This window comes from Jaculus jaculus, chromosome 7, assembly GCF_020740685.1.
Source record: "Jaculus jaculus isolate mJacJac1 chromosome 7, mJacJac1.mat.Y.cur, whole genome shotgun sequence".
NCBI lineage: Eukaryota > Metazoa > Chordata > Mammalia > Rodentia > Dipodidae > Jaculus > Jaculus jaculus.
In genome coordinates this window covers 153,364,536-153,387,467 of record NC_059108.1, presented here as the reverse complement: position 1 = coordinate 153,387,467, position 22,932 = coordinate 153,364,536, and the positions used below count along the sequence as shown (strand labels likewise).

At 43.2% G+C, this 22,932-nt stretch overlaps 1 protein-coding gene across 3 annotated transcripts in view; it reads right to left on the bottom strand.

Moving 5' to 3' along the window:
- Positions 1–22,932, bottom strand: part of Atg2b (autophagy related 2B) — a 79,869-nt gene that overhangs the window by 29,988 nt on the left and 26,949 nt on the right. For all 3 annotated transcript variants that reach the window (XM_045153858.1, XM_045153859.1, XR_006638066.1), the window contains 10 exons: positions 22,325–22,586; positions 19,283–19,433; positions 17,456–17,548; positions 17,148–17,336; positions 11,157–11,430; positions 9,258–9,360; positions 5,771–5,966; positions 5,097–5,239; positions 1,105–1,262; positions 573–745 (listed from right to left, as the gene is read on the bottom strand). In XM_045153858.1, coding sequence (XP_045009793.1) covers positions 573–745; positions 1,105–1,262; positions 5,097–5,239; positions 5,771–5,966; positions 9,258–9,360; positions 11,157–11,430; positions 17,148–17,336; positions 17,456–17,548; positions 19,283–19,433; positions 22,325–22,586 — 1,742 coding nt within the window. The remainder of the gene's footprint in view (positions 1–572; positions 746–1,104; positions 1,263–5,096; positions 5,240–5,770; positions 5,967–9,257; positions 9,361–11,156; positions 11,431–17,147; positions 17,337–17,455; positions 17,549–19,282; positions 19,434–22,324; positions 22,587–22,932) is intronic.

The window sequence follows — 22,932 nt, the reverse complement described above, 5'->3', positions numbered from 1 at the left end:
GCATGTGGCGAGTCCACAGCTGAGCACTCACACTACGTTCGTATTCTCGTGTCACATTGGCTCCTGTACTTCACGCTCCTCTCAGGTAAGAACAAATTACGAACCACCTCCCTGAGAGGCAGAATCAGCACCTTCTTTTCCCCAGGGAAGGCCAAACACAGTCTGACCAACAACTGGCTGTCTAAAGCGGCCGTCTCCACACTGCTCAGCTCGGAGCAGCGGCTTCCCGTGACTGGGGCGACTCCTGCCTGGCGCTCGGGCACCCGCCCGCTCCTGCAGCCCCAGTGCTGAGGGCGCCACAGGACAGCCAGCTCGTCAGGTGGTGAGCTCCGGGGCCAGCGAGAGGCTCTGACCCCCGGACATAAGGATGAAGAGCAATAGAGGAGGACACCTGACACCCTCCTCTGACATCTGAAAGTGTGTGTGCATGAGATGCGTGTGTATCTGCACATACATGCATACGCTACACACACACACACACACACACACACACACACACACACCCCACATATGCTATGCACACACATTAAAAAATATTTTTTGAAAAACCATTTTGGAGGTGTAGGCCTCACCTTTACATCTGTGAACACTGCCAGCAATCCATGGTTAATATTCAGAAGGACTGAGAGGAAACTCTGAGAGCTCTTGTTCTGAGAGTCCAATTTTTTTTTCCTACGGGAACGATAGTTGGGATCAACAGCAGAAAAATATTGCAAAGTCTCTTCTTCTGATCCACTTTCTTCATCTATGCAGGGGAAAAAACCTACTATTACAGATTCTGATAGCTTAGTAAGGTAGTAACTTAAAATTACCACAAAACGTTTCGTGTTTATAACCTGCTTCTTTTTACAGATTATGGAATGATAATACAGATGTGCTTACTTTCCTCTTTAGCCCTGAACTTTTAACAAGAAAGTGTACACTGCCATCCAAAAGATAATAGACACTATATTTAAATGGTAAGCGATCTTCACAATATAAAGACATAAATGGGAAAATATTTTATAAAATTATCCAACAAATTATAAAAGTTACAAATAGAAAATACAATCAAAGAAACATTTTAAATTCATAATTAAATCAGAACAAAGTTAAATATATTACCATAGTGCACTGTAGATTTAAACGGACTAAAACTATCTTTGTTGAAGGTATTAATCAGTTGACTGGCTACTGACAGCCCAATACCATAGGAAATATTTTCAAATGTCTCCACTGGTGAAGGAGCTGTTGGCTCCCAGAGTAGCAAGTCATTAAAGATCCTGTAGAGACAAAAGTTAAAAATAAATATGTAATATAAATTGAAGACAAACTTAAAAACTCCCTTTTTTAAGATCATATGAACAATAATATTTCAGAAAGCAAAATGGAAATTAGATTCCATGAAAGGGTTTTAAATCAGCACTGCTATGGTTATAATGCAGGACAATGGGAAAAGAATCTGAACATCAGATATCTCATCAGATACTTACTTAGTCTTGCTTGTGTTCTAAACTTAAACTAAAAAGTCATACCTGCAAGTGTACTTGAAAGACAAAAGCCAACTGAAAATGAAAACAGCCGGACGTGGTGGTGCACACCTTTAATCTCAGCACTTGGGAGGCAGAGGTAGGAGGATCGCCATAAATCCTAGGCCACCCTGAGACTACAGAGTGAAGTCCAGGTCAGCCTGGGCTAGAGTGAGACCCTACCTCAAAAAACAAAAAACAAAAACAAAAAAGAAAGAAAACTAATGATATCACCCAGTGGGGAATCCTTCATTGTACAGTACTGACCCACCAGACAATGCACCTCTGGTGCAGTAACGGTGTAACTGTTACAGGGTTAACAGCTCTTAAGGCGGGGAATACATGCCTGGGCCTGGTATGGAAAAGCAGCTTAGAAGCCCATGGCTGGGGAGAATGCAGACCCTAGGGAAGAACCCTTATTACTGCATGGGTAAACAGATGTGCTATCCAACTGCCTCCTAAATGTTTACCTTTATACCCACAGAGCAGTTCTGCAAACAAGTCAGGAAAAAAAAAAAAAAAAAAACTTTTAAGCAATGGGAGGTAGTTAACACAAAGAATCATAACTGGTCAAGTGCTGAAAATAATCATCTCACATGTGCTTAGTCCTACACGGGACATACACATCTACCTCCATCAGGGCTCAGGGAAATCATGGAAGACCTGAAAGATGGGGGAGGAACGCTGTGGTACTCTGTCATACAGATATGGCAACACCATGGCATTCAAGAACTCACAGAAGCTGTGGGTACCTGCGTAAGACCTGCCTATGACAGGGCCAGTCAATATTCTGTCACAGAAAGGAGAAGGGCATGGAAGCCACTCCCTTCTCTGATGAACTAATGATAGTTCACAGTTGCCAGGGGAGGAGGAGTCACACTCTACCATGGCACAGACACAAGTGATGAAAAAGAGTACAGTGTGACGGGGGAGGGGGGATGAGGGATGCTAATGTAAGGTACATATGATCAAACTGATCAAAATGTCAAAGAATTTAAATTAAAACATTAATTTTTAAAAAGTCATGAAGAAAAACTGTTCACAGAGAAACTACACTCATGCCATCACCTCACTGGACTCTCTCTAACCACCCCAGGGGCGAGTCATTATTCTCACTTTATTCATGAAGTGGCCACCTCATCAATGGGTAAGTGATCTGCATAAGGTGACAAAGACAATTAGTACAAGAGCACGGACAAGAGCCTAGAGCATCCAGCTCTCAATCCAGGTCTTTCTCTCGAGGGCTCTGAGATGACATTTTCCAGCAGAGAGCACAGCCTCCCTGGGATGGGCACATGAGACAAATGAAGACTGCACAGACCACAGGAGTAAGGACAGGAAGCCTCATCAACCATCACGAGCACCCACCCAATGGACACTGGCGACAGTGGGGCCACAGCTAGACCGCCACTCCGTGCTGCCTTCCCCAAGTACTTGTTACTACCTCGACTGGCTTCGGCCTAGCCACCTCTCTTCACCCACGCTCTACACTTTGAAGAACCCCACTTACCAGTGTGGTCTGGGGCCTGTGTTAGGTCGGGCCTGCAGCTTCTTCACATATACCCATTTCAACTACAGCAACTTGACTCTCATGGGACGTCTTCCTTGCCCTTCCCTTGCCTGCCAGAGCCACCTCCCTGAGACAGACTTATGCCTAATCATCTCTGCCGGTGCCACTGGCTATCACATAGCAGGCACTGAGAACTGACAAGAAATAGACACTCATGGAAGGACTGCCAAAACATAGACTGGTTGTAAAGCCCAGTGTGAATACCAATCAAGGTGCCAAGCAGTGAGGCAGCCAGCCCCTTGCTGAGAAAAGCCACTGCCCATGCTCCTCCTAAGTTTCCAAGGTCCTAGAAAAAAGCAGAACTGAGAGCCATGACATGCCGTGGGAGATGAGCCCCACCCACGCCTTTGTGGGAACGTCATTATTAACAATACCAACCAGAAACACACACTGAAAGCTGCATCCCACATCACACTGTACCTGTGGCTCAAATCCTTTTGGAACACATCATAGGACAAAGAAACAAAAAATAATAAATACAGATTGGCCTGAGCTCCTGAATATGTGAATAATGAAGGTATAAAATAATTGCCTTAGGAAATGCTCTTCCTTTCCCTCCAAGTCTTCTCTTACTAATTCAAATAACAACTGGAGTTATGGCATGTAACCTCAAACTCATGTCATTTTATTGTGCTTTATTATTTGTGTTTAGGTCCTTTAGTGAGAGGGAATTATAACAATAGGCTACAACTAAGTGCTTACTCCCCAAACAACCCTTCAAGGTAGGCACCAGTGTCCTACAACTGCCCCATGAAGAACCTGAGGCTACATGAATTACAACAAAGGCCTATGAACTAGAATTCCATTGATCTCAACATAGTTGTAGGTAAGGTGAAGGGTACTGAAACACAGTAACTGTTGTGCATGTATGTGGTGTGCATGTGTATGGTATGGTCCTCTGCCGGGGCAGGGGAGGTGGGGGGATTGCATGAGGAGATCAACGTTGGTGTCTTCCTCACTTGTTCTCCTTTTTTTCTTGTTCCCCACATTTATCTATTTATTTGTTTTTCCAAGGCATGGTCTCAGTGTAGCTCAGGGAAGCCTGGAGCTCACTCTGTACCTCCAGGCTGGCCTCTAACTCACAGCGATCCTCCCACCTTAACCTGCCAAGAGCTGGGGTTAAAGGTGTGCATCACCATACCCAGGTCACTTTAGTTTTGTTTTTTTCTCTTTTCAAATATCATTTTATTTATTTATTTATTATACAGAGAGAGGATATGAAAGAGAGAAAGAGAGAATGGGCACTGCAAATGAACTGACCCATGCACCACCACATAGATCTGGCTTACATGGATACTGGGGAATCGAACCTCAGTCCTCTGGCTTCACAGGCAAGCGCCTTAACTGCTAAGCCTTCTCTCCAGCCCTCACTTTAGTTTTTGAGAAAGGATCTCTTACTGAACCCGGAACTCAGTGACTTACAAGCTAGTCGGCTGCGTCAGGGATCTTCCTTAACCCTCCAGTGCTGGGATGACAAGCACACAACACTGTGCCCAGCTTGTGTGCACGGGTGCTGGAGATCTGAACTCAGGTTCTCAAGCCATCACAGCAAGCACTTTATTCCCTGAGCCATGTCTCCAGCCCACTAAGTTAAGAAAAAGATTCTACATAAGGCTTATAATTGCATTTAAGAGAATTCCAACAAGATACCTTCTTTAATTCTAAGAACAAATGCTTCCAATATGGCTCCAAGATTCTGGCCTATGCCAGTAGCTCCTGGCCCTCTACACAAATGCCTCCTATTCTTTCCACCTGTAGAAAAAATAATAGCATTTGCTCCATACCCTGCAATAAACTGAGCGAAGCAACCAGCCAACCTGAGGGCTGAGGAAATAAGCACCTCACATGGCAGCCATCCAGGCTCCGACACACACGTGGAGACTGCTACGCCAGCGGGTCACAGTGGCACAAGCGCCGCCCCACCGCCAGCACCGCCCAAGTACTCAGCAAGGGAAGAGCGGGGACAAAGGGGCCAGAAAGGTTGATTCCAATGACCCAACCAAATGAGGGCAACTCACCTGTTATATAGCTTCTCATAAAAGCTTTGATTAGGCAGTGTTAAGTGAATATTTGGTAACATAAGTTCCAGCACATAGTGAGAATTGCTGATTGCTTTATCCTGAAACTCCATCATCTCTATAGGGTCTCCTGGCATCACCATCTAAAACATAATAGTTTGATGTAAAAATAAAAAATAAAAAATGTATCAAGTAGCTATTTTATATTTAATGTGCTAGAAGCATATTTTGACTTATCCACAGCATTCATCAAGTGAGCAAGTATGCACACAGCCATTATCCAGGGACAATATACACCAAGAACAAACTGACTCCATCTTAATGCTAAAAAACTTCATAAACAGCATATAACAGTTTGGTTGTTCTTTGAAGAACTTTATTTTTTCTATTGCTCTTGGTCTCAAACTTGCAATCCTGCCTCCACCTTCTAAGTGCTGAGATCAAACTATTCTCTCAAGACTAATTAGCCCACTGCAGCAGCACATACTTGCAATCCCAGCACTTAAGAGGCTGAGGCAAGAGGATTACAAGTTCAAGAATAGCCTGGGATGCAAAAGGGGAAGAAGGAAGGAGGGAGGGAGGGAAGGAAAGAGAACGGGAAGGATGGAAGAAGGACAGAGGGAGGGTAATGGAAAGGACAGTATTACCTCTACACTGTTTGCTCACACTTTTACCTGTTCATTTTCAAACATTACTCTACGGGAAGAAAAGGGGGAAGGGGCTGGTCTCCTGAGGTCACAGACGTCTTTCAGGGAATGGGCACCTCCATCCTCCTCTTCCTGGTAGTGACCATCATTCTCTTCTTCCTCCTCAGCAGCTATCCTCTCCAAAATGGAATGCAAGGCTGGTGGGTTGATTTTCAATACCATTCTGTAGCAAAAACAATTTGAAAACAAAGACTTAGGTATAAACCCAACACTCTAACCTTGTGCAAATTAACAAAAAGAACATCAATTAAATCTTTTGTATGCATGTGTGGTATATGTGCATGTGTGTGTTTGCATGTGTGTGGGCAAACATGCATGCACATCTATGCACATGTATGTGGTGACTGCGGGACAAAGCAGGTGTCATTCCTCAGCTATGTTGTTCACTTTTTTGAGGCAGGGACTCTCTCATTAGTCTAGACTGGTTGGCCAGAAAATCCCAGAGATCCTCACATCTCCACTTCCCCAGCACTAGGAATAGGGGAATGCAGCTCTACACCCAATCTTTTTACACAGGTTCTGCATAAAGACACAAACTCAGGTCCTCATATCTGTGAGGCAAGCACTTTATTGACTGAGCTATCTCCCCAGCCCACTGATTTAACCTTAGTAGGGTTAGACTTGTTTCAGAAGTCCAAGGCTAGTATAACCCACTACGAACATACTGTAGGCTTAAAAATGTAATAAAGAGCTGGGCCTGGTGGTGCACATCTTTAATCCCAGCACTTGGGAGGCAGAGATAGGAGAAACTCCATGAGTTCAAGGCCACCCTGAGACTACACAGTGAATTCCAGGTCTGCCTCAGCTAGAGCAAGACCCTGCCTCCAAAAACAAAAACAACAAAAAAAAAAACTGTAACAATGAAACACAAATAAATGCAGATCATTAACATTTTATATTAGGCTCAATGAAAGTCTGACTTTTGAGAGCAAAAAGGCTTTTGACTTTCAAGACAAGGTCTCACTATGTAGCCCAGTCTGGCCTCAAACCCAATCATTCTACTCAGCTTCCCAAATGCAAAATGTATGTGTATGTGTGTGCGTATACATACATACATACATATATATACATATATATATATACACACACACACATATATATGTATGTACACACACACACACCATCCATTCACGAGACAGAGAGAAAATGAGCACACCAGGGCCTCCTGGCATTGCAGATGAACTCCAGATATATACGGCACTTTGTGCATCTGTCTTTACATGGGTACTGGGTAATCGAACCCAGGCAGTGAGGCTTTGCAACCACGTGCCTTTAACCACTGAGCAGTCTCCCCAGCCTGAATTATTATTATTACTATTATTTTGATTATTTTGTTTGTTTGATTTGTTTCTGTTTTTTTGAATCACTCTATCAGGCTGACCTAGAACTCATCAAGTTACAGGTTGGCCTCAAATCTATGGTGATCCTCCTACCTCAACATGGTGGTTTCAATGTGAATATGTGTCCCCCATAGCCTCAAGGATATTATTTAAGGTTAAGCTCCCTAATTCAGTCTCCAGCAGCCTGCTGAAGGAAGTGTCACTGGGGGTGGATCTTATAGTCCAGCCCTTAAATGTGTTCAAAGCCAGTTCGGGCTCTGACTATTTGTGTTTGCTGACTGTTTGGTGGTATCTCTCTGCTACATATCTATGGAAGTGAGACAGCTTCTGCCATTGATGGTGTTTCTCCTGGATTCTGTAGGTCTAAAATAAACCCTTTCTTCCCATAAGCTGCTTCTGGTCAAGTGCTAGTCCCACCAATGAGAAAGTAACTGCAACAGTAAAATTGGTACAAGAAGTGGGGTTACTGAGATGAATCTGACCCTGTGGGTTTTGGTCATTTGGGACTTGTTTACTGGAGGAAGGTGAAAGGATCTGGCGTTTTGGACTGGAGAAGGCTTACAGTGCTGTAAACAGAGCTTGGTGGGATATTCTGGTGAGAGTCTGAAAGTTCTAAGTACAGAGAGAATTGTGGATTATGAAGGGTTGGCTTATAAGTTTTCAAAGAGGAAAAAGAGAACTTTCTTGGAACTAGGCTATTGGCAGAAAGGTTAGCTACATTCTTGAGCCTATGAACTGAGTTTTATCAAGGTTGAATTTAAAAGTAATGGATTGGAATTTACTATGTAGTCTCAGACTGGCCTCAAACTCAGGCTGCTAGAGTTTTTAAATATGATGCAAACATCAGGGCATGGTGGCACATGCCTTTAATCCCAGCACCAGGGAGGCAGAGGCAGGAGGATCACCGTGAGTTCAAGGCTACCCTGAGACCACGTAGTGAATTCCAGGTCAGCCTAGACTAGTGTGAGACCCTACCTTGAAAAACAAAAAAAACGTGTGTGCGTGTGTGTGTGTGTGTGTGTGTGTGTGTGTGTATGTGTATATATACATATGTATGTATATGTATGTGTGTGTATATATATATACACATATGCATGTGTATATGTGCATTATATATGTGTATATATATACATACACACATATATACATATATATGTGTTTATATATATGTATGAATGATACAACCTCTCTATCAAGTGAATGATTTTTCCTAAGAAACCTCAGAGCAGTGATTCTCCAAACCCAGTTATATATTAGAAGTATTAAAATCACCTGGTATCATTGTTTAAAGATTTTATTTTCATTTGTTTATTAAAGACAGAGAGAGGGAGAGAGAGAGAGAGACAGATAGAGGGAGAATTGGCATGCTAAGGCCTCTAGCCACTGCAAATGAACTACAGATGCATGTGCTACCATGTGCATCTGGCTTACGTGGGACCTGGAGAATCAAACCTGGGTCCTTAGGTTTCTTCGGCATGGGCCTGAACTGCTAAGCCATCTCTCCAGGCACATGGTATCATTTTTAAAATTCACTGATGCCAGGCCCCATTGGGGCCTACAAATCAGCTGTATTTATTCAAGCTCCACAGACTTGAAAACTACTATCTAAAAGCCAGGACTAACTACAAAACTCATTTGACCACCACCCAAATGATGTCTTATGGCTCTTCTGTGGCAGTTTTCAAGTTTTTGTTTTGTTTTTGGCCTCAAACTCATTATGTAGCTGAGGATGACCTAAAACTCATCCTCTTGCCTCCTTCACCCAAGTGTTGGGACTACAGCTATTCACCACACCTAGCTTGTCTTGAAGTGCTTTTGAGATGATGAGTGATTCTTTTGTTGCTCTAAGTAGACTAGCTAACTTGAGACCAAGGAATATGTCTATCCCTACCTACACCTCTCACAATTTCTAACATATAGCCTTCATGTAGCTGTTCTTTATATGTGAAATGGAGTAGCACCCAATATTTACTTTTTATTTGTCTACTTGTCTCGGCTTCTTTTATCAAGACTGACTTCTGTAGTTGTATTTTAAAATCCAGAGTGTGGGCTAAAATAATCATCGTATCTTGTTTTGGAAAGGAAAATTGCATCAAACCTGTACACTAGCTTACCGTGGCCAGTCAAAGTCATCTGATGGCGCTGTATCTCCATCCACTCCACCAGACACGTGGAGAAACTTCACAGACGGCTCTCCTTTCTCCTCCTGGAATGACCCTAAGGAGCCAAGATGGGTTTACTGGAATGAATTCCTTCTCAAGGGCTAAAAAAAAAAGAGCTCTCGCCCTTAGGAGAGTAAAGCTTCCCCAAATCAGGGACGTACTCAGCACTACATTTTGCAGCTTCTGTTCATTCATTCCCATTTTACTGTGATGTGGAGGACAAGGATAAGCAGGTAACGACAAAGATTTTTATCCAAACTAAAATCCCTAAGTACCAATGCTCAGTGTAAAAGCTACAGAGTTTTGGAATTCTAAACATGGCAGTTAGCACATATTGAGTGCTAGTAATGATTATTTCTTCATAAAAGTTTTCCACCTGGAGCTATAGCTCAGAGGTAGAGTGTGCTAGCTAAGCATGGGCAAGGCCCTGGGTTCAATCCCCAGCACAGTAAAAAAGAAATTTTATGCAGCTAATCTACCAGAAGCATCAAAGATAATAATTATATTTCTTAAATATTTACTTTGTTCCAAGCATTAAAGAATTACCTATATTCAAAATACCTGGGCTGGAGAGATGGCTTAGCAATTAAGATGCTTGCCTGTAAAGCCTAGGGACCCTGATTCACTTCCCCAGTACCCATATAAAGCCACATACACAAGGTGGCACATGCATCTGGAGTTCATTTGCCCTGGCTACAGGCCCTGGTATGCCCATTCTATCTCCCTTTCTGTCTCCCTCTTCCCCTATCTCTTTCTCTCAAATAAATAAATAATGTACATGTCTTTCCACTCCGTTTCACATACGAAGGAGAGCTTCCCTCCAAAATAGCAAGCTTCTACCACTGACGGTAAGGGATGATCATCAGGTAATACCTACACATCCCCTCACGGAGTATTAAGGGGCAAATGTGAGTCGCAATGATCTACTAAGGCATGTGAACTAAGGGCTCACAGCAAGTAAGGGACGCCTGTGGCCGGGGCTGAGGGCAGGGACGGGCAGCACAGGGAGGGTGCAGCAAGGAGGGTGCTGGTTTTTTCTTAAGTTTTCATACACTCTCCTTAGTAGCTGGCGGAAAGTCTCAAACAGATTTTCTGAAAAAGTCACCAAACTTAGTACAATGGTTGCAAACCCAAGCTCTGCTGTCAGACGTGTGCTGGATTTTGGCCATTTCCTACAGTGTGATCCCAGAACCTCCTCTTCTCAGGCCCAGACTGGGAAAAAGCAAGGGTGTGGTGATGGTGAGGACCAAAGAAAACAAGACAATGCACACACATGGCTCGGGACCAAGACTTCTGTCCACCAGTACCTCACAATAAGGAACTGGTAGGTAATTTTTTTGGGGGGGTACGTAATTTTTTAAAGTAGGCTACTGTACTATACTCCCTACAGAAAATTAGAATCATCATGCATGGTGATTTCAGAACATGTTGCTCCTGTTGCCTAAAATGATGTCCCCAATATTATTTACTGTGGCACTTGTCAGGTGCACTTTTAAATCTCTGCATGTGTGTGCTCATGTGCCACAGATCCACACGGAGGTCAGAGGTAATCTACAGTCTTGGTCCTCGCCAACCATCTGTCTTGAAGTTGTTTACAGCTGCACACACCAATCAAACCAGGTGGTGAGCTTCTGGGATCCTCCTGTCCCCACCTCCCATCTTGCCACAGGCAGGCTGTGGTAACAGATATGTGCTATTTCCAGTGTTTCCATGGGAAACGGGAATCCGAGCTGTGTCCTCATGCCCACGAGTACTTGACCTGAGCCACCTCCCAGCCCAACGCTCCCTAACCAAGCTTCAGGAGTGGCCATGCACACCCAGCCAGACTTGTGCACATATCTGCAATCTTACCAGCCAGTTCTCTAAAGGTAAGCTCCAATTTAATTTGTTCCGGGGTGGATCCTCCTACAAACTCCGTCTTAAATTCCAGATCTGTGAACGCTAAATGAAGGATCTCTTTCTGAAGTGACTTCTTAAACCATGGTCCCCTTTCTTGATCTGAGCGAAGATCAGGTATGGGGAAGCGGACAGAAAGATTTAATGCTGGTGTGGCAACCTGGACCGATACCCGACAATTTGCAGGATTATGTGAGTCATCTAGAAACACTTCCGTGAAAGCCTTGTGCTAAAACATAAAACAGCCAAAATATAAAATCAAGTAAAATAAACAAAAATGGCACATTATTTAACACTTTATTATGCATGATCACCATCCCATTTGGTATAACGCAACTGTAAAATGTAATGTCAACAGTCAGGACTGCTGGCTGTGGTGACACACGCCTTTAATCCCAGCACTGGGGAGGCTGAGGTAGGAGGATCACTGTGAGTTTCAGGCCAGCCTGAGATGACATAGTGAATTCCAGAACAGCCTGAGCTAGAGAGAGACCCCACCTTGAAAAACAACAACAAAAACAAAAAAATGTCAGGACTACTGGCAACATTTGAATTCTGATATAAAAATAAACAAATTGGGCTGGGGAAATGGCTCAGCAGTGAAAAGCACTTTGTTGTAAAGTCGGCAAGCCTGTGTTCAGTTCCCCAGTACCCATATAAAACCAGGTGTACAACTCACATGCATCTGGGGTTCAACTGCAGCATCAAGAGGCCCAGGCAGGCCCATTCTCCCTCTTAAGTAAAAATATTAAAAAAAAAATAGGGCTAGAGAGATGGCTAAGTGGTTAAGGCACTTGCCTGCAAAGCCAGACAACCCTGGTTTGATTCTCCAGTACCCACATAAAGCCAGACGCACAAGTGATGCATGCATCTGGAGTTTGTGTGCAACAGCTAGAAGCCCTAGTACACCCACTCTCTGTCTGTCCCTCTCTGCTTGCAAATAAATAAATAACTTATGAAAGCATAGTTAAAAAGATATTTCAAAAAATCAAAATAAAAAATGCAACCAAAGTGAAGATATGGACTACAGATACACGTGTATTTAACTATGAACTAAAAACATGTAAACTAACCTATCAACATGCACAGTAAATGTAAAAGCACTGCAGCAATCAACAGGGGTCTGCCTCAATAACTTAGAAACTATAAACTAACACAAGACCATCATAATAGGAGGAAAGATCATGACATCAAAATAAAAGATTGAGAGGGGGAGGAGATATGATGTAGAGTGGTGTTTCAAAGGGGAAGGTGGGGGGGTATTACCATGGGATATTGTTTACAATTATGAAAGTTGTCAATAAAATAAAAATTTTAAAAATTTAAAAAAAGAAACTATAAACTAACCTATCAACACACACAGTAATGTAAAAGCACTGCAGTGATCAACACAGGGTCTGCCTCAATAACAGTATGCTGCTTGGAAGAGCCAGTATGACTCAGATGAGTTATGGCAAATACCAAGAGTAGAGACTTACCTTTGTATTGCTACTACCAAGTCCAGGGCCTGCACATCACAGTTCCAGGGTTCACTACATGACTCACTCTAAGCTCCTACACATTAATGGCTCTTAAAAATACAAATATACCCACAAGTAACCAAAACCATGTTCCAAAAAAGGATCAAAAACATGCTTTTGGGGAGTTGGATAGATGGCTCACCAGTTAAAGGCACTTGCTTACAAAGCCTGCTAAACCGGCTTAATACCCCAGTACCCACATAGAGCCAGATGCACCAACTAGTGCATGCATTTGGAGTTTGGTTGTGGTGGCAAGAGCCCTGGTACACCCATATTCTCATTATCATTGTTGCAGTTAGGTTTGCATTGCTGGCAGAAATCACCCAACCAAGTACAGCTTGTAGAACAAAGGTTTATTTTGGCTTTCAGGCTCAAGGTGAAGCTCCATGATAGCAGGGGAAAACGATAACATGAAAAAAAGGGTGGACATCACCTCCTGGCCAACATCAGGTGGACAATAGCAATAGGAGAGTATGCCAAACACTGGCAAGAGGACACTGGCTATAACACTCATAAGCCTGCCCCCAACAATACACTGCCTCCAGGAAGCATTAATTCCCAAATCTCCATCAGCTGGGAATCTAGCATTCAGAACACCAAAGTATATTGGGGACTCCTTAATCAAACCCACATTCCGCCCCTGGGCCCCATAAACTAATAACCATCCATGATGTAAAATGCAATGCCTTCATCCAACTTTAAACATCCCCCCAAAACCCATAATGGCACTGAACAAACATTCACACTGCAAAAGATGGCACTGGGGATTGCAAAGAAATACTCAACCAAGACAAAATTTAAACAGGGCAAACATCAAACTCTGTAGTTCCAAGTTCAACAACTCCAATCAATGACAAGTCTCCAAGTCTGAAAATTCTAACCAGCAAAAAGTCTCTGGAGTTACAATTCTGCCTCTCCAGCAAGGCTACTCACAATCCTGGAAAACTTCATCCAGGACCAACAGCTTTTCTTAGCAGTCATCTCATGATCCCAGCATCTCCACTGGGTCTCCATTGCAACCCACGGTTCATCCTCATGGCTCCATGAGGTCTCCATGCAGGCATCCAGCAAACCTGCTTCACACTGCCCATGGCCGGTTCCAAAACACAAGACTGTGTTGCAAACTCAAATTACCCTCTCTTCCCGGCATTTCTTATACTCCACAATACCAGGCAGGGTGCCAATTTGTAAATCCAGGGGGGAATAAAGCAGACTTTGAAGAACAGGACACTCCATGAGCACTCAAGCCCCTTCAAAAGAGTCTACATTCTTCCTGTTGTCCCAGAGCAGGTCAGCTGGCCCAATCTCAAAGGTTGTAATCTCTTCATTGAAGCTGAACAGGCAGCAGTTCACCCAAAGATTTCATGTTTCTGTGCCATATCCCTCTGCTCACACCAGCCCTTTTCTACACACTGCAACCCTGCACGACTTCTCAGGACATGGGCGTAACAGCAAGCTTCTCACACAAACTGCTAGCCCAGTCCAAGTAAAGCTCTTTCTCACCCTCATAAACCAAACTTCACAGCCCATAGTTCTTACTGCATTCAGGTCTTTCAGCTCTGACCAAAATAGTCCATCAAGCTGTAGTTACAGCACTGTAAGACATCCCTTAGGCCAAGGTTTCAAATCCCCCCCACATTCCTTTTGAAAATCAGCCCCAAAAGGCCAAAGTCACATAGTCAGTTGTCCAGCACTAAATGACCCCACTCTCAGTACTAACATTACTGTTGCAATCAGGTTTGCATTACTGGCAGAAATCACCCAACCAAGAGCGGCTTGTGGGGAAAAGGCTTATTTTGGCTTACAGACTCAAGTGGAAGCTGATGATGGCAAGGGAAAACGACGACATGAGCAGAGGGTGGACATCACCCCGGCGGCCAACATAAGGTGGACAATAGCAACAGGAGGGTGTGCCAAACACTGTCGAGGGGCAACGGGCTATTATACCCATAAGCCCGCCCCCAACAATACACTCCCTCCAGGAGGCATTAATTCCCAAATCTCCATCAGCTGGGAACCTAGCATTCAGAACACCTGTTTATAGGGGAATGCCTGAATCAAAACCACCACAATCATATTCATTCTCTATCAAATAATTACAAAAATAACAAAACATACATGGCATTCAAATAGCCCACTTCCAATTTTTCACTAAAATATATTAAACTAGGCCCAGTGTGGTGGTACAAGCCTTTAGTCCCAGCACTAGGGAGGCAAAGATAAGAGGACCACCACAAATTCCAGGTCAGCCTAGGCTTGAGTGAGACCTTACCTCAAAAAAAAAACACCAGTATTAACTAATAAAAACTTTAGTTCACTGAAGTATTTGTAGATAATACAGGAATTTTAAAATATATATATATTTATTTATTCATTTATGAGAGAGAGAGAGGAAGAAAGAAGCACAAAGACAGGGACAGAATGGGTGCGCCAGGGCCTCCAGCTACCGCAAATTAACTCAACACATGGTGCCACCTTGTACATCTGGCTTATATGGGTGTTGGGGAAATCAAACGTGGGTCCTTAGGCTTCACAGGCAAGGGCCTTAATTGCTACGCGATCTCTCCAGTTCCAGGAATTTATTTGAATCAGTCATTCACCTCTCAGAATATTCCCTTCAGGCTGGGCATGGTGGTGCACACTTTCAATCCCAGCACTTGGGAGGCAGAGAGAGGTAAGGAGGATTGCCATGAATTTGAGGCCAATCTGGGACTACAGAGTGAGTTCCAGGACATTTTAGGTCACAGTGAGACCCTACCTCAGGGAGGAAAAAATCCCTTCTTATGCTAGACTAAGTTATGAGGTGAACTTTTGGGTCAGCATGTAAGTGATGTGTTCCATCATGGCATCTGCACACACAGGTATCGTCACACTTTGTTCACTGTACAGTGTTTCATTCAAACTGTTCCCCGCTGTCTTCCCCTTCATTTTGTTCCCTTTCTCATTTTCTAATACTAGCTCCACCACCCCCACTCTCAGGTAAAAGTGACCCATGAAATTATACCATACAATATACCCACAGCTAAAAGTAAAAACTGAGACTGGCCCACGGGACTTTAAAAGGATGCTGGTTTGACATAAATTACACATCACTATGGGAAAAGCGTAAGAATAAAAATATCTCTTCCCTTTTCTTTCTTCTTTTGAGATTGAGTCTATGTTGCCCACAATGTTCTCAAATCATAATCCTCTTACCTCAAGCTCCAAAAAGCATGAGCCACCACACCCACCTCCTTTTCAGCTATAGCTGACTCACTGTAGTGTGGTCCTGGTCCCAGCACACCCAAATTTCAATTGCTAAATTGTTACTACAAATCAGCTTCACATACCAGATCTAAGTAAAGCTGATATAGTATGCAGATGCCTAAATGATTCTTTCTCATTTTTTGAAGTAAAGCCTGTATTATTTGGGCTATATTTTTTCAGGTAGCTCAAGAGGTTTGTAAGATATGTGAACACATACAATTTTATAAAGATGTGGTGGTTTGATTCATGTGTCCCCCCATAAACTTAGATGTTCCGAATGCTAGGTGCCCAGCTAATGGAGATTTAGGAATTAATGCCTCCTGGAAGTAGTGTACTGTTGGAGGCGGGCTGATGGGTGTTATAGTCAGTGTCCCCTTGCCAGTGTCCAGCACACTCTCCTATTCCTGTTGTCCACCTGATGTTGGCCAGAAGGTGATGTCCACCTTCTGCTCATGCCATCGTTTTCCCCTGCCACTGTGGAACTTCCCCTTGAGTCTGTAAGCCAAAATAAACCTTTATCCCACTAGCTACTCTTGGTCGGGTGATTTCTGCCAGCAATGCGAATGTGACTATGACAAAAGATGTGTAGTATTTTCTAAAATTCAGAAAAGGAAATCTAACCCTAGGGTAACAGCAATCAATGTACGTTTCTAGTTCTTCTACCACACACAGTTTTTATCCATGCAGTTCCAATAACAATCTCTGTGGAAGCCAGGCAGGGTGGCACATGCCTACAATCTTGGTCATCAGGAGGCTGAAATGCCAATCATCCAGGGCTACATAATGAGACCCTCTCAGAAAACAAAACAAAGGTTATGTGGAATCATAAGCCCTGCTCTCTCAATAGCCTGTGAGGAGCCTTCTTCATGCTACTACCCATCTACAAAACACCCTTTAGAATGACGGCATGAGTAGAAAGCAAAGACACAGCTAGACTTGAGGGTGCGCTCCTGGAGTCTCAGCACTTGGGATGTGGAAGCAGGAGGAACAGGGGTTCGAGGGCCAGACTTGGCTATAGAGTGAATTTGAGGCTTGAGCTACAGGAGACTCCATCTCAAATAAACGAAGTATCTCTATTTTCCATTATAAAAGCCAGCTCAGGTGTGTGCTATTTAGTAACTCCTCTGACAATCCCCCAGCAGGCTTAGCGCTGACGGCTGATGGTGTTCTCAGTACTCACCAGACTAGTGTGCTTATGATACGAGGTGTACATGTGAGAGGCCATCACCTCTACTGGAGTAAGTTTCTGCGGCTGAAGCAAGGAATTTAATCTGTCCACAATACTGATGTCCAGCTCACAGCATACTGCATTTAATTTAATTTGTAATTCTGCCTTCTGAGGAACTGAACTAAGTCTTGCTTGATTACCCTTTAAAAGAATTAATACAATAATTAACAATATTATAAAATTAGGTAAAAAGTTACAATGTGACAAAATATGAATCAAATAAGATGGTCCAGGTGGTAATCACACAAAGGATCTCCTACCTGGGGCCCTCTGGTCTCGCAATGCTTATAATGAAGCTGAAGACACACGGGGGTGTGGGCATCACTTCCTTCTTGGGAATGGAACGTTAAAAGCTTAAAGACAAAGAAGATAATTTAAGCCTAAGAGATGAAGCGGTAATCACCGCATAGCTCCATAGAGGTGCCCATCATCACATAAGAGCAACGGAGCAGTAGTTAATGTTTTTGACCTGTTTTAACAAGTTTCTCTAAGTCACACTGTCACATTGGGAAAAATATTCAGGGTAAAACCATAAAAAATACTTCATTTGTCTTAAACAGTTGTTAGCACTCGATAGATAAGCAATATCTGCTCAGTACGAGAATTCTTCTGAAATGAAAAATGCTTTGAAAATTCGGGAAAGGATGGCATCTGGCACATAACCTATCTTTCACCCTGAAATGAGCCATACCTAATTTATATTTAATAATAAAAGATCATATAATGACACTATATGCCATATTTTGATTCTATAAGACACAGAAGGCTGGAGATCTGGGTCAGCAGTTAAGGTGCTTGCCTGCAAAGCCTAAGGGCCCAGGTTCAATTCCCTAATACCCACATAAAACCAGATGCACAAGGTGATGCATGCACCTGGAGTTCATTTGCAGTGGCTAAAGGCCCTGGTGTGCCCATTCTTTCTATCTGTCTCTTTTTCTCTCTCATAAATAAAGAAGTCAGGCATGGTGGCACACCCTTAGTCCCAACATTCAGAAGGCAGAGGTAGGAGGATCACTGTGAGTTCAAGGCCACCCTGAGACTACATAGTGAATTCCAGGTCAGCCTGGGCTAAAGCAAAACCCTACCTTGAAAAACCAAAACATAAATGAATAAATTTAAAAAATATACTTTTAAGGACACAAAGGGTTTTTTTGTTTGTTTATTTTTATTTATTTATTTGAGAGCGACAGACAGAGAGAGAAAGAGGCAGATAGTGAGAGAGAGAGAGAGAATGGGGGCGCCAGGGCTTCCAGCCACTGCAAACAAACTCCAGATGCATGTGACCCCTTGTGCATCTGGCTAATGTGGGTCCTGGGGAATTGAGCCTCAAACCGGGGTCCTTAAGCTTCACAGGCAAGCGCTTAACCACTAAGCCATCTCTCCAGTGCCACAAAGGTTTTAAAAATACCAGTATTCTTATATTCAATCTAGAATGTGCATGTGTGTGCACGTGTGTGTGTGTGTTGCGGCCTCCTGGCGCTGCACATGAACACCAGACACTTATGCTACTTTTTATGACTGGCTTATGTAGCTGGCTTGAGAACTGAACCCAGGCCAGCAGGCTTTGCAGGCATGTGCCTTTAACCACCAGTCCATTTTCCGAGACCCTACTTACACATTTTTTTGGTTTTTGTTTTTGATTTTTTTCTCGAGGTAGGGTCTCACTGTAGCCCAGGCTGACCTGGAGTTCACTATGCAGTCTCAGGGCGGCCCTGAACTCATGGTAATACTCCTACCTCTGCCTCCCGAGTGCTGGGATTAAAGGTGTGCGCCACCATGCCTGGACCCCTTCTTATACATTTTTAACGAGAATTATTGTTATTCACAGGTTATTTGTGCATGTATGTATGCACACACATATGCAATGTGTGTAAGTGTGCCAAACTCTCCTGGTGCTGCAAATGAAGGCCAGGCACATCCACCACTTCTTACATCTGGTTTTATAGGGGAGAACTGAACCACGGCCAGTAGACTTTGCAAGTAAGAACCTTTACCCGGCAAGCCATCTTCCCATTCCTCTTTGTAGAATCTTTTAAGAATCAAAGCAAATCTGAAGAACAATTCCTAAGGAAGCATGAAGAACTTACCTCCGTATAGTGAGGAGGAACAGAATGGAAATCAGTGGGAAACAGACACTCCAGAAGCTCCATGTGCCCAATGGACAGATCAGTGCTAACGTGCCGGGACGCCGATCTTTGCCTCTGCTCATAGGACACTTTGATGGCAGTACCCACAAATCTATGAGAAGAAAGGAAGCATTTATGGGGACACGTGGGCTTCTAGATTGAACAATGTGCCAGTTCTAGAACAAGTCCCAATAACATACACACTTATTCTGATAAATTGCAAACTTACACTGCAGTGGGTAAAATATTTCACATCTGCACATTACATGGCATAGTCTCCTAAAATCATCAAAAACATCATGCAAGCTGGACGTGGCAGCATACCCAGCACACTGAAGGCCAGGATCACTGATTCAAACCAGCCTGGGCTAGAGTGAGACCCTACCTCAAAACAACAACAACAAAAACACACATGAGTATGGAATGATCAGAGGAAGATATGAAATGGGCAGTGAGTTCTTTGAAGAGTATGCTGGGTGGTAGTAAAAGCTTTTGGTGACGAGACTAAGCATCTATGACAGCCTTCCTTCTCTGTCCTCCTCCAGTGTTGTTCCGCACTCTTGATCTTCTTGTACTCTCTTCCATCATCCATCATGTGGTGAGTGTAAAGTCAAATCTTTCCCTTGAGAACTTCAGACCTAAACCATTCCTTATTTGCACAACTAAGAGATAGCAGTTAATTTACTACTACCTCCTGGCTTAAGATAAGCACTCAGCTACAAGATATCACAGATGTCCCCCTGTGTTATGGTAAAATAGTTGGAGAGTATTTGTTGGACTGAGGATAGACTCTGGTCAGGAGATAAGAGTGTTCTGAATTGTTGGTCCCATTATTTGGAGTTAGAGCAATTTGCAAAGTGATTTTATACAAAATCACTTACCAGTAATGAATAAGGAAACAAGAACTTATGTTTGAAAGGGGATTTTCAGAAGCAAGAGTAGAGATCTTCTTTCCCCACCACCAAGGTAGGGTCCCCCTCTCCCCAGGCTGACCTGGAATTCACTGTGTAGTCTCAGGGTGGTCTCAAACTCATTGTGATCCTCCTGCCTCTGCCTCCCTGGTTCTGGGATTGAAGGTATGTGCCACTACGCCCAGCAACAGTGTAGATCTTTCTTTGTGTGTGTGATTTGAGGCAGGAAGATCATGTAATGAGTTTGCATCCAGCCTGGACTCCAATGCAAGAGCCAATCTCAAAAAACAAAACAAAAGACCACCTCTACTTTCTGTGTTTTCATTTTATTTTTTACTGATTTTATTTTCTATCTGAAACCTTAGTATAAAAACACCTCATTTTTCATAATAATTTTTGTTGACGATTTTCACACATCTACATAATATATTTTGATCACAATCCCTCCTATTATTTTTTTGTTACCACTCCATGGTTTTATAATTTGATTAGGGAAACTATTATCCTAATCTACAGAGTATCTTTTGGTGGGTGACAAAACTACTTTGCCTATTAGTTTTCAAACTTAAAAAAATACCTAGCCAGGCGTGGTGGCACATCCCTTTAATCCCAGCACTCAGGAGACAGAGGTAGGAGGATAATCGTGAGTTCAAGGCCACCCTGAGAGTACACAGTGAATTCCAGGTCAGTCTGGACTAGACTGAGACCCTACCTTGAAAAACCAAAAATAAATAAATAAATAAAAATAAAAATAAATTACCACAGGTTAGTGTATGCCTTGAATCCCAGTTCTCAAGAGGCAGAGGCAGGAAGATCACCATCAATTCAAGGCCACCCTGATAAAATTCCAGGCCAGCCTGGGCTACAGCAAGACCCTACCTCAAAACAAAATTATACAAGGCTGAACATGGTGGTGCACACTTTAAGCCCAGCACTTGGGAGGCCAAGGTAGGAGGATCACCGTGAGTTTGAGGCTACCCTGAGACTACGGAGAGAATTCCAAGTCAACATGCACTAGAGCTATACCCTACCGCAAAAAACATATGTATTAAAATAACTCCAAATTGGGCTGGAGAGATGGCTCAGCAGCTAAGGTGCTGGCCTGTAAAGCCTAACAACCCAAATTTGATTCTCCAGTACCCATGTAAAGCTAGATGCACAGTGGTACATGCATCTGGAGTTTGTTTCCAGCAGCTAGAAGCCCAGGCACACTCTGTATCTGTCTCTCTTCTATCTCTCTCTGCTTGTAAATAAATAAATAAAAACATTTTAAAAATTAAAAAAAAATATTCTCTAAAAGTTAAATTATATTTGACTAGGCATTATATAAAACATCACTCAGCTGATAAATCACATTCATATTAGCTATATATTGTATTTGCATGTTAACAAAACTCTACTTACAACTTCAATTATCTTCTCATCTATTGGGACTCAACTCATAAGGATCATTACTGTATGAGTGGCTTTGATTCACCTGCTTTTGCTTGTGTTTGTTTGTATGGAGCAGCTGAAAACGCAAGCTCAGGATCAGAGCTGGTGTCATTTCCCCCCTCACGGCCCACGGCAGATGCATGGCCTCCACGTTCCCCTCACCAGCTCCACTGTCACCCTGCCGCCGGTGCTGCTCTGACCAGACAGTGGAACTGTTCTCATCACTGCAGTAGTGGCAGCAGGGCTGATGGAAAATGTGGTCAGAGAAGCACGGCAAGAGCAGCACAGGGAGCTACAGAACAATCTAGTACACTCCAATTTACCCACATATTACCTGTGCACTGTCCTGCAGGCCACCTAACATGAAAGAGGATTCTATACTATGCATCTTTGTGGTGCAGCCAGAGAATGTCAGTCATTATACTCATTTACAAGTAGGATGAATTAAGGTAGACTGATGGATACAAGAGTATTTGGGGGGGGGATGTTTTTGAGGCAATGTCTCACTCTAGCCCAGGGTGACCAGGGTCTCTCTCTGTAGCCCCAGGCTGGCCATGCACCCCATAGCAATCCTCCATGGACTAAAAGGTAAGTGCTTCCATGCCAGGCTTTATTAATTTATTTCCTGAGGATCATTAATAAACAAGACAGAGTTTACCTAAGGTGATCATGTGAGCAAGCTTCTGCAAATATTGTTCGGAAAGACTTAAAATCTTCTGCTGCAAATCTTGCTGGCTGGATCTCTTCTATACGAGTAAAGAAAGCGGTAGCCATAGGTGTCAGTGGACTGAGGCTGAGAGATGTTTCGGGAGGAGACAGAGGATCGATGTGAAGCACAGAGACGGACAGAGCTCCAACAGCTAGTCTACAAACCAGCTCAGGCCTGGATTCATCCACTGAGATGGACCTGGATGGGAGAGCTGAAATACACATACTGAAATTATGTGCAGAAGGGTTAGGACTTATACAGCTCACATATCAAACTTTATAGTCAAGATCCTTGGTAGTCAAAGTACAAGAGTTAATTACAGTAAATGAAAATGTATGCACAAATCTTTTCCATTAATAAAACCATATTAGAAAAGAGATCAAGATTAACCAAAAGCAACACACCCAATTTTCCTTTAACTTCCTTTAATTCAGTTGAGTTTTGCAGAATAAGGGCCAAGGGTGTATGCAGCTTGGTGGTAAAGCACTAGCCTAGCACGCTCAAGGCACTTGGTTCAACCCCAGCCCTCATGGGGTAGGGATGTAAAACAGAAACTC